The following is a 12570-nucleotide window of genomic DNA, read 5'->3' on the forward strand; positions in this document are numbered from 1 at the left end:
GGGTTCAATCCCTGGGTTGGGAAGATCCCCTGGAGAAGGAAATAGCAACCCGCTCCAGTATTGTTGCCTGGGAAATCCCATGGACAAAGAAGCCTGGTGGGCTACAGTCAGTCAGACATGGCTTAGCAAATGAACATACACGTGTCATGCGTCCTCAAGGAAGTCCCCTGCTTTGGGTCCTCTCTGGTCCCTTCTAAGTTAAAACTTCTGTATTCACTAACATCACATAACTGAATTTAATATTTCACTTAAATATTTTATATTGAAAAACCTTCTCAGTTGGATAGATACATAATCACTCATGCCATGAACTCTAGTGTAGACAATGCAAGAGACTTATTGTCATTTGTGAGGCTTAATAGACTTGTATACTTATATACAATATCAAAAAAATAGCCCTAAAAGGTATCTACTTATTCAACCTACCATCCAAAATGTAGACATTGTGATTCGCAGTTGAGTTGAAGAGTATTTGTCTGCTCTGAAAAAATAGCTACACACAACTTTAGAAACCACAGTATTGCAGAGAAAAAAATTAAAAACCTAGTAGGAAGCAGACTTCTCTCAGGCATAAAGTCTCTAATTTTCAGTCTTTATCTCAAAAGCAACTGAGTTTCATCACAGAAACTTTTCCAGTGCTTATGAGAAAAGAACAAAACACACATACACACACACACACAACTACAAAAGATTTTGAATTTCTCTCAAGTATTTTGGTACTTAAGCTTTTTATTTTATGCTGATTTTTATGCTTATCCAATTGTTTCATAAAGGTAATTCTTGCTTCCTGGGAACAATCCTAGTTCTGAAAGACAAGAACAAGTCCAAACAGCATCGCTGAATGACCCTGGGCATATCACTAGGACTCTGTTTTTTAATGTTCACTTACCACCAATGACATAACCTCCTCAGAGTAGCTGGTAAACTCTCAAAAGGTCATGGATCTGACAATGCTTTGGGAAGTATGAGCAGTATGCACATACATGTTTTATGTATTTCTGTGTATTATATGATACCTACCCAGGATAGTAGGTGCTGACCCAATTATAGGAAAAGTATGATAAAAAGAACTATTGAAAATAACTTTAGCTAACTTTCCCATTTGGTTTATCCTTCCTCTCTCTCTATATATATTTACAATTATACCCTCCTTCCTCAAATAAGACACAGAACCTCTTCTCTTTTCTCAGGGATTTATTGGTCCCTGTGGAGCCTGCGAAGAATGCCATAAACAGTCATTGACCATGAATGACAATCCATGTTTGTCTTTTCAGTCATGTCGTATCTGCCGGACTGAAGTCTGTCAATGTCCACATTTCTGTCCAGAACGCTTATAAGTGCCATTCTTCCTCTGTGTGTCACAGGGACGTGGAGGGACGACAAATTCACTGGTGGCACTTTCATCCAGTGCGGAAGGCCTTCCCTTTGGGGTCTGACAGGATGACCACACCCCAGCAAGCAATGCCTAGGGGGGAAATAAACAAAACAGTACTTGATGTGCTAGGAAAGTACCAAGTGCTTTCATATATGGCAACTCTAATCCTTGAAGATTTCTTATAGAAGAGTGAAGCTCAGAAAAGGAAAGTTGAAAGAAAAAAATTTTTACTTTCCCTATGCAAAAAAGTAATTGATCTAAGCAATCTAGTTAAGACAATAAGAGACATGAAAAATTAAAATTCTACTCACTCAATTGATCTAAAGAGCTAAAAGAATCACCACATTTTACCAGAAGACATCTTGACCATCACTTAGTATCCTTACAAGTAATAACTATGGGGTCACAATAGGCAGAAGACCTCATACGTGCGCTTTGAACCCATGTCTACAGTTTACCTTCAAAGGCAAAGGTCAAGTGCCCTCACTCAGTCTTTCTCCACAACCTAGAAAAGAAGCATGGGTTTTGGTGACACATAAACCCGGGATCAAAGACTGGCTGTGTGTCACATCCTGGATGTCTGACTTAAGACATATTTACTTCTCTGTGTCTGGGTTTGTTCAACAGGAAAATGAGACTACCATGCTCATACCTATTTCTAATAGCTCTCAATAGGATTAAAAAGATTGAGGCTAGAGTTCTCTCCAAAAAAAAAAAAAAAAAAAAATATATATATATATATATATATATACACACACATATATATATAGTGTTATTTAAGAAAAAACAAAGCAAAGAAAGTATCCCAGCAACTACTTCTTCCCTCCCCGCGCGTCTTACTGGAGGGGATGCCTGCGGCCACGTGACCAACCCGGGTGCCTCGCCCCCCCCCCCACGCCCCACGTGTCTGATCTCCGATCTCCTCTTCTCCCTCTCCCTCTCCCCCGGCCCAAGGGTGGTGCCCAGACTCTCACTGATGCCGAAGATCATCTGCGCAATAGTCCCAGGACCCGGGGGATATCCCAGCTTCATGGGCTTCCGCGCCATCCAGTACACATACCCGCCTGCCCCTATCAGCCCCGACCCGGAGAGCACGCGACAGCTCCAGCAGTTATTAAATAGAGGGGCTTGCGCTGGAGAGGCTGGCGCTCCGGGTGCAGTGACCTGTGCGGGCTTAGGGGTGGAGGTGGCCTCAGGGGGCGCAACGAACTTGACCGGCTCGAGGGGCTGTGAGACGAAGGAACCCATATTAAGAAAATGAGCCTCAGCCCCAAGTCGGGTCCCGTGAACTGACGTAACAGATGTGCCCGGAAGTAGCGCCGGCACGCTGCACCGGAAGCTGCCTGAGGGCCACTGGGAAATGTAGTTTCTTCTGCCCCTGGGAGGGAAAGGAATGAGGAAGGGCCTGCTGTCCTGGTGTGGTGTGTGGCTAAAACTTTGGCCATTCCAGAGGCATGTTTTTGTTGTTGTTTAATCCCTCCCAGTCATTTTAAGAATTTAGCCAACTCCCTAAATGCCTTGAAATCTAAGTCTCCATAGAGGAAAAGTCTGCGTTTCTCAGTATCCTAATAGGAAAGATGAGGCCTCGGGTGTGTCACTTCACGTGACTATAAGTGTTTGACTTAAAAAGAATTAAGTAGTGTATGCCTAACTTTATGCTGGACACTTTGCTAAGCGATTATCTGCAGTATGACATTCACTATTCTCAACCCAACAGGGTTATCAGTTTCCCAATATATGACAAAACTGTTAGGTAACATAGCCGTGGTTGACCCAGTGTCTGTGAGGAGATAGAATCAGATTTCTTAAATGCTACAAAATGTGAAGGGACAACACAGATATAAGACAGTTATTCAAAACGGATCTGAATAATCTCCGTAAATACTTTAAATTTCTCTATAGCATTTTTCATCCCATCTTTTCTTCAGGGAGGGTTGGGCACATATTTCTTGTGCTGGATTGTTTGCAGAGGATTATTGATAGAAAGACATTTAGAGTTCAGAGGCTGTTTTTGATAGAAGAGATGGACAAAAGCAGGATTAACTTCAGGTTTGAATTTTTCTGATATACAGTGGCTTAAAAAATTAACATGATAAAAAAGAAAATTTACTATTCCTTCTTCTAAAACAGGATGTGATTTTGGGAAGGCTAGAAAAAAGGCAAAAATAAAAATAGGGTGTGTGTGGGTATGTGTTAGTTGCTTAGTCATGTGCAACTTTGTGACCCCATGGACTGTAGGCGACCAGACTTCTCTGTCCATGGAATTCTCCAGGTAAGAGTACTAGAGCAGATTGCCATTTCCTTCTTCAGGGGATCTTCCTGACCAAGGAATTGAACTCAAATCTCCTGCCTTGCAGGCAGATTCTTTACCCTCTGAGCCACCATGGACATAGAAAGACATAAAGACAGATATTTAACAAAAGGAAGGGTCTTTGAAATTAAGTAGCAGATAACCTAGTATTCCTTTTCTCTCCAAAGAGAATACTTTGTTAAATATTTGTCAGTTTTTCTATGTTTATGTGTTGAATAGTTGAAAGACAAAGGTTTTGGAAATTTGGGATCTGTACCTGGCTGTGTCACTATGAGTCAGGCATATGACATGGAAACCATTATTCTCTCCACCTGTAGTTACCTCATGTTTGACACTTGAAATAGGTAATATATAATTTCTTTCCTAACTTTAAAATTCTATTATTTATTAGTAATCTCTCTTTAGTTAGCATTGTATTAAGTGCTGTACCAAATGAATTAATAGTAATTTATTTAGAAATTCATAGTTTATGGCTGGTGCTTCTTGCTATGCCCCAATAAAATATTCTTACAGCACATTTAAATTCTCCTTATATATGTGGAAAATCATTATTTAGCAGTGGTTACCAAACATTTTGATTACAATCCTCTATGGATTGAAAAAGACTGAGCCCACAAGATAATTTATATATGCCTGTTTATGATTTATAAGTTATATATTAATGTGTTACTTTATGGGCTTCCTTGGTGGCTCAGTGGTAAAGAATCTGCCTGCAAAGCAGGAGCTGGAAGAGCAGTGGGTTCACTCCCTGGGTCAGGAAGATCCCCTGGAGGAGGGCATGGCAATCCAACCCAGTATTCTTGCCTAGAGAATCCCCATGGACAGAGGAGCCTGAAGGCTACAGTCCACAGGGCCTCACAAAGTCAGACATGACTGAAGTTACTTAGCACAGCACAGCACATGCTACTTTATGTACTATGCGTGCATGCTAAGTATCTTCAGTTGTGTCTGACTCTTTGCCACCCTGTGGACTGTAGCTTGCCAGGCTCCTCTGCCCATGGGATTCTCCAGGCAAGAATACTGGAGTGGGTTGTCATGCCTTTCTCCAAGGGATCTTCCCAACCCAGGGATTGAACCTGTGTTCCTGTGGTTCCTGCATTGCAGGCAGATTCTTTACACCTGAACCACCAGCCAGAGAAGCCCTTATATACTATGAAATAGCATATTAATATATAATTTATAAATCATAAATAGGTATACATAAATTCTGAGAAAAGAAGCCAAGTGAAAGGCAAGGAAGAAAGGAAAAATACACCAAAATGAAAGGAGAGTTTCAGAGAACAGCAAGGAGAGATAAGAAAGCCTTCTTAAGTGAACAACACAAAGAAATAGAGGAAAACAATAGAATGGGAATGACTAGAAATCCCTTCAAGAAAATTGGAGATAGCAAGGGAATATTACATGTAAGGATAGACACAATAAAGGACAGAATGGCAAGGGCCTAACAGAATCAGAAGAGATTAAGAAGTGCCAAGAATACCCAGAAGTGCTGTACAAAAAAGTCTTAATGACCCAGGTAATCACAGTGGTGTGGTCACTTACCTAGAGCCAGATATCCTGGATGTGAAGTCAAGTGGGAAGGCATTACTATAAACAAAATTAGTGGAGATGATGAAATTTCAACTGAGCTATTTAAAATCCTAGAAGATGATGCTGTTAAAGTGCTGCATGCAGTAAATCAGCATATTTGAAAAACTCAGCAATGGCTACAGGATTGAAAATGGTTAGTTTTCATTCTAATCCCAAAGAAGTGAAGTGAAGTCGCTCAGTCGTGTCTGACTCTTTGCGACACCATGGATTGTAGCCTACCAGGCTCTTACGTCCATGGGATTTTCCAGGCAAGAATACTGGAGTGGGTTGCCATTTCCTTCTCCAGGAAATCCCAAAGAAGGGCAGTGCAAAAGAATGTTTAAACTACTTTGCAGTTGCACTCAGTTCGCATGCTAGTAAGCTTATGCTCATTATCCTTCAAGGTAGGCTTCAACAGTTCATGAACTGAAAACATTGTTATGTCCAAGCTGGATTTATAAAAAGGCAATGGAACCAGAGAGAAAATTGCCAACATTTGTTGGATCATAGAGAAAGCATAGGAATTCCAGAAAAACATCTACTTCACTTCATTGATTATGTTAAAGCCTTTGACTGTGTGGATCACAACAAACTGTGGAAAATTCTTAAAGAGGTGGGAATACCAGACTACTTTACTTGCCTCTTGAGAATCTATATCCAGGTCAAGAAGCAACAGTTAGAACCAGACGTGGAACAACCAACTGGTTCCAAATCAGGAAAGGAATACGCCAAGGCTATATATTGTCACCCTGCTTTTTAAACTTATATGCAAAGTACATCATGCAAAATTCCAGGCTGGATGAGTCATTAACTGGAATCAAGATTGCCAGGAGAAATATAAAAAACCTGAAATATGCAGATAACACCACCCTAATGGCAGAAAGCAAAGAGGAATTAGAGAGCCTTTTGATGAAGGTGAAAGAACAGTGAAAAAGCTGGCTTAAAACTCAACATGCAAAAAATGAAGATCATAGCATCTGGTTCTATCACTTAATGGTAAATGGAAGAGGAAAAATTGGAAGCCATGACAGAGTGTATTTTCTTGGGCTCCAAAATTATGGTGATTGTAACCATGAAATTAAAAGATGATTGCTCCTTGGAAGGAAAGCTATGACATACACAGCTTATTAAAAAGAAGAGACATCACTTTGCTGACAAAGGCCCATACGGTCAAAATTGTGACTTTCCAGTAGTCATGTGTGGATATGAGAGTTGGACAATAAAGAAGACTGAGTGCTGAAGAATTGATGCTTTGGTGTGATGCTAGAGAAGACTCTTGAGAGTCCATTGAACTGCAGGGTGATCAAACCAGTCAATCCTAAAGGATATCAACATAAACATTCATTGGAAGGACTGATGCTGAAGCACGAATGCTTTGGCCACTTGGTGCAAAGGAGCCAACTCATTGGGAAAGACCCTGGTGCTGGGAAAGATTGAAGGCAAAAGAAGTGGATGACTGAGGATGAGATGATTGGATGGCCTCACCAGCTCAGTGAACATGGATTTGGACAAACTCTGGGAGGTAATAAAGGACAGGGAATTGTGGCATGGTGCAGTCCATGGGGTCACAAAGAGTCAGACAAAACTTAGCGGCATGCTACTTTATATATTATAAGGATAAGATAAAATAATAGAAATGGAAATTTTAATTGTTTTATCTTATCCCAATAGAGCTGCATTGTGCAGCTCTGTGGATATCATGGTTATTAAACATGTGATTCTACTAATTATATCTTATCTAAAAGCTTACCTTCTTTAGTGTGCTTAGAGTTAAGAATGTTGGAGAGGACATCTTTAATTCTCCAAACAAATATTATTAGAATGGCCTATTATAGATTTTGCAAATAACAAGCAAGTTTTTATTTTAACCAGTGCTTTTTTTTTTTTTTTTAAAGAACATTCCAAAAGATGTGTTTGCTCTCCTCTCATTGCCTGTGTCCTCTCCTACAGATTTCAAACATGCAGAAGGCACTAAAAAGTACTTACTATTAATAAAAAGTGTCCTTCACACTTCGGTTCACTCTCATCAACAAAGTCAGATTCATCAGTTTTTTTCTGTGTCTCTTCAAAGACGTCTGTGTGCTCTTCTCCTCCAGTGGTTTTGAAAATCATTCTCTTAACAGTCAGTGAGTAAAGAGCTTCTTCATTCTTTTGTTTGGATTCACAGGATTCCATTGTATGAATGGAATGAATATTTATATATTGACATTAATAGACTTTTAGGCTGCTTCCATTGTTTCACTATCACATATCAGTTCAGTTCAGTTGCTCAGTCTTGTCCAACTCCCATGAACTGCAGCATGCCAGGCCTCCCTGTCCATCACCAACTCCCAGAGTTCACCCAAACTCATGTCCATTGAGTTGGTGATGCCATCCAACTATCTCATCCTCTGCCATTCCCTTCTCCTCCTGCCCTCAATCTTTCCCAGCATCAGGGTCTTTTCCAGTGAGTCAGCTCTTTGCATCAGGTGGCAAAGTATTGGAATTTCAGCTTCAACATCAGTCCTTCCAGTGAACATCCAGGACTGATCTCCTTTAGGATGGACTGGTTGGATCTCCTTGCAGTCCAAGGGACTCTCAAGAGTCTTCTCCAACACCACACTTCAAAAGCGTCACTTCTTTGGTGATCAGCTTTCTTTATAGTCCAACTCTCACATCCATACATGACTACTGGAAAAACCATAGCCTTGACTAGACAGACCTTTGTTGGCAAAGTAATGGCTCTGCTTTTTAGTATGCTGTCTAGATTAGTCATAACTTTCCTTCCAAGGAGTAAGCATCTTTTAATTTCATGGCTGCAATCATCATCTGCAGTGATTTTCGAGCCCCCCAAAATAAAGTCAGCCACAGTTTCCACTGTTTCCCCATCTATTTGCCATGAAGTGACTGGACTGGATGCCATGATCTTAGTTTTCTGAATGTTGAGCTTAAGCCAACTTTTTCACTCTCCTCTTTCACTTTCATCTAGAGGCTCTTTAGTTCTTTTTCACTTTCTGCCATAAGGGTGGTGTCATCTGCATATCTAAGGATTTGATATTTCTCCTGGCAATCTTGATTCCAGCTTGTGCTTCTTGCAGCCCAGTGTTTCTCATGATGTACTCTGCATATAAGTTAAATAAGCAGGGTGACAATATACAGCCTTGACGTACTCCTTTTCCTTTTTGGAACCAGTCTGCTGTTCCATGTCCAGTTCTAACTGTTGCTTCCTGACCTGCATACAGATTTCTCAAGAGGCAGGTCAGGTGGTCTGGTATTCCCATCTCTTTCAGAATTTTCCACAGTTTGTTGTGATCCACACAGTCAAAGGCTTTGGCATAGTCAATAAAGCAGAAATAGATGTTTTTCTGGAACTCTCTTGCTTTTTCGAGGATCCAGCAGATGTTGGCAATTTGATCTCTGGTTCCTCTGCCCTTTCTAAAACCAGCTTGAACATCAGGAAATTCACGGTTCACATATTGCTGAAGCCTGGCTTGGAGAATTTTGAGTGTTACTTTATTAGTGTGTGGAGGGCTGCCTTCTATGGGGTCACACAGAGTTGGACATGACTGAAGTGGCATAGCAGCATCAGCAGCAGCAGAGATGAGTGCAATTGTGTGGTAGTTTGATCATTCTTTGGCATTGCATTTCTTTGGGATTGGAATGAAAACTGACCTTTTCCAGTCCTGTGGCCACTGCTGATTTTTCCAAATTTGGTGACATATTGAGTGCAGCACAAAGTGAAGAAGAACTAAAAAGCCTCATCAAGAGGCTTTTCACTTACATCAAGAAAGTGAAAGAGGAGAGTGAAAAAGTTGGCTTAAAGCTCAACATTCAGAAAACGAAGACCATGGAATCTGGTCCCATTACTTCATGGGAAATAGATGGGGAAACAGTGGAAACTGTCAGACTTTATTATGGGGGGCTCCAAAATCACTGCAGATGGTGATTGCAGCCATGAAATTAAAAGACGCTTACTCCTTGGAAGGAAAATTATGACCAACCTAGACAGCATATTGAAAAGCAGAGACATTACTTTGCCATAAAAGGTCCATCTAGTCAAGGCTATGGTTTTTCCAGTGGTCATGTATGGATGTGAGAGTTGGACTGTGAAGAAAGCTGAGCACTGAAGAACTGATGTTTTTGAACTGTGGTGTTGGAGAAGACTCTTGAGAGTCCCTTGGACTGCAAGGAGATCCACCCAGTCCATTCTGAAGGAGATCAGCCCTGGATGTTCTTTGGAAGGAATGATGCTAAGGCTGAAACTCCAAAACTTTGCCACCTGATGCAAAGAATTGACTCATTGGAAAAGACTCTGATACTGGGAGGGATTGGGGGCAGAAGAAGAAGGGGATGGCAGAGGATGAGATGGCTGGATGACATCACGGACTCAATGGACGTGAGTTTGAGTGAACTCCGGGAGTCGGTGTTGGACAGGGAGGCCTGGTGTGCTGCAATTCATGGAGTCGCAAAGAATCGGAAACAGCTGAGCGACTGAACTGAACTGAACTGAACTTTCACAGCATCATCTTTCAGGATTTGAAATAGCTCAACTGGAATTCGATCACCTCCACTAGCTTTGATGCTTCCTAAGTCCCCCTTGACTTCACATTCCAGGATGTCTGGCTCTAGGTGAGTGATCATACCAACGTGATTATCTGGGTCGTGAAGATCTCTTTTGTACAGTTCTTCTGTGTATTCTTGCCACCTCTCTTAAAATCTTCTGCTTCTATTAGGTCTATACCATTTTTGTCCTTTATTGAGCCCATGTTTGCATGACATGTAGTGCCACAATAAATAGCCTTGTGCATAGATCATATCACAAACATATGCATCTTACAGTATACTTTAAAAGGGTACAGTATTTATATGCTTGGTGAACATTAAGAAGTTATACCAGTTTACACTCTCACCAACAAGTAGGAAAAGACTTGTTTCCCTACCCAGTTTCCCCAAAGTAGTGAATTATTGAACTTCAATCTCCACCAATCTGATAGGTGAAAATTGTTTTATTTTCTTTTTATGAGTGAGCTTCTTTATGTATATTGAAGGACCATTCATATTTCCTTTTTTGTGAACTGTGAATATTTTTTGTCCATTTTTCTCATTGGATTGTATTTTTCTCATTGATCTAGAAACTCTTTATAATTAGTGAGGTTAACGTTTTGTTTGTGACTTAAATTCACATATTTTTCTCCCAGTTTGATATTTGCCTTAATTTGCTTGTTTACTTTTCACTGTATACATTTTTTAAACCTGTAATCGAGTTTATCATTTTTACTTTTATAGCTTCTGGACTTCCTGTCAAATAGAAAGGCCTTCCATTTTCTATGGTTTCCCCTGGTATTTTGATCTTTTTTAAAAAAAGTAATTAAAAATTTAAGACATTTGGAATTTATCCTGTTTACTAGTTGTCAGGAATGAAACCAGATTTTCTTTTTTGTTTTCCTTTTCTTTTTTCAGACCCATTTTTCTCAACACTGTTAATCAATAATCTACCTTTCCCCCACCTATTTGAAATGCCACCTTTTGTAAAAGGCCATATGTGAACTTCGTAATCCGTTCTATGATTTGTCTGTGTATCCATGTGCTAGTGTCACACTGTTGTAATTACTGAAGCTCTGTAATGGGTTAATACTTACAGACTGGTCCCTCTCTATTACTCTTCTATTGCAGACTTCTCTTGGCTAGTTTTACTTGTTTATTTTCCCAAATGAACTTTTGACTCAGCTTGATTATTTTGCCAAAGTGATGCTGACATCTTTATTAGACTAGTGTGAAGATTGTAGGTTAATTTAGGGAGAAATTATATTTATATGATGTTGAGTCACCCTGTCTAAGGACAAGTAATGCTTTTCCTTTTGTTCATATATTATTTTGTGTTCCTCTGTATCATTTTAAAGTCTTTTTCATAATGATCACACACATATTCTGAGATAGTTTAATGTTTTGTGGTGTTTTTGAAAATAAAGGATTTTTCCTTTTGTTGTGTCTTCTAACTGGCTATTGTTTGACTGTAAGAAGGATATTGATTTCCATGTATCCTAATATTGAAATAACAGTGACTTCTGTTGAACCATTGAAATGTGGTTGCTAGTTTTGTATTTGTGTGTGTGTATAATCTTTGTTGATTTTAGAGATCACTTTTATGCCCACTTCATAAAAATAAATCAGAAACTTTATTTTTATGTACCCTCAGTTCACTTCAGTTCAGTTGCTCAGTCGTGTCCGACTCTTTGTGACCCCATGAACTGCAGCACGCCAGGCCTCCCTGTCCATCACCAACTCCCAGAGTTCACTCAGACTCACGTCCATCGAGTCAGTGATGCCATCCAGCCATCTCATCCTCTGTCGAACCCTTCTCCTCCTGCCCCCAATCCCTCCCAGCATCAGAGTCTTTTCACATGAGCCAACTCTTCGCATGAGGTGGCCAAAGTACTGGAGATTCAGCTTCAGCATCATTCCTTCCAAAGAAATCCCAGGGCTGATCTCCTTCAGAATGGACTGGGTGGATCTCCTTGCAGTCCAAGGGACTCTCAAGAGTCTTTTCCAACACCACAGTTCAAAAGCATCAATTCTTCGGTGCTCAGCTTTCTTCAAAGTCCAACTCTCACATCCATACATGACCACAGGAAAAACCATAGCCTTGACTAGACGGACCTTTGTTGGCAAAGTAATGTCTCTGCTCTTGAATATGCTATCTAGGTTGGTCATAAGTTTCCTTCCAAGGAGTAAGCATCTTTTAATTTCATGGCTGCAGTCACCATCTGCAGTGATTTTGGAGCCCCCCATAATAAAGTCTGACAGTTTCCACTGTTTCCCCATCTATTTCCCATGAAGTAATGGGACCAGATTCCATGGTCTTCGTTTTCTGAATGTTGAGCTTTAAGCCAACTTTTTCACTCTCCGCTTTCACTTTCATCAAGGGGCTTTTTAGTTCCTCTTCACTTTCTGCCATATGGGTGGTGTCATCTGCATATCTGAAGTTATTGATATTTTTCTCAGCAATCTTGATTCCAGCTTGTGTTTCTTCCAGTCCAGCATTTCTCATGATATACTCTGCATATAAGTTAAATAAGCAGGGTGACAATATACAGCCTTGATGTACTCCTTTTCCTGTTTGGAACCAGTCTGTTGTTCCATGTCCAGTTCTAACTGTTGCTTCCTGACCTGCATACAGATTTCTCAAGAGGCAGGTCAGGTGGTCTGGTATTCCCATCTCTTTCAGAATTTTCCACAGTTTATTGTGATCCACGCAGTCAAAGGCTTTGGCATAATCAATAAAGCAGAAATAGATGTTTTTCTGGAACTCTCTTGCTTTTTCCATGATCCAACAGAT

General features: G+C 40.3%; 1 protein-coding gene across 2 annotated transcripts; it reads right to left on the reverse strand.

The window, feature by feature from the left end:
• Positions 1-1176: 1176 nt before the first annotated feature.
• DMAC1 (distal membrane arm assembly component 1) lies at positions 1177-2668 on the reverse strand. 2 transcript variants are annotated; one of them, XM_014481194.2, is made up of 2 exons: positions 2436-2668; positions 1177-1465 (listed from the first exon to the last, which is right to left on the reverse strand). In XM_014481194.2, exons 1-2 carry the CDS (start codon positions 2621-2623, stop codon positions 1195-1197), a joined length of 459 nt encoding a protein of 152 aa, XP_014336680.2. In that variant the 5' UTR covers positions 2624-2668; the 3' UTR covers positions 1177-1194. The 2 variants fall into 2 exon arrangements, with proteins under 2 accessions (XP_014336680.2, XP_014336681.1); XM_014481195.2 differs by having other exon boundaries at positions 2350-2668.
• Positions 2669-12570: the final 9902 nt, after the last annotated feature.

Source organism: Bos mutus, chromosome 8 (assembly GCF_027580195.1).
Source record: "Bos mutus isolate GX-2022 chromosome 8, NWIPB_WYAK_1.1, whole genome shotgun sequence".
Classification (NCBI taxonomy): Eukaryota; Metazoa; Chordata; class Mammalia; order Artiodactyla; family Bovidae; genus Bos; species Bos mutus.

Excerpts from the sequence above, each read along its gene's own strand:
- DMAC1 (XM_014481194.2), bottom strand. The coding sequence starts at position 2,623 with ATGGGTTCCTTCGTCTCACAGCCCCTCGAGCCGGTCAAGTTCGTTGCG. Across the intron at positions 1,466-2,435 it reads GGGCTGATAGGGGCAGGCGG|GCATTGCTTGCTGGGGTGTG; the intron begins GTATGTGTACTG and ends TTTCCCCCCTAG.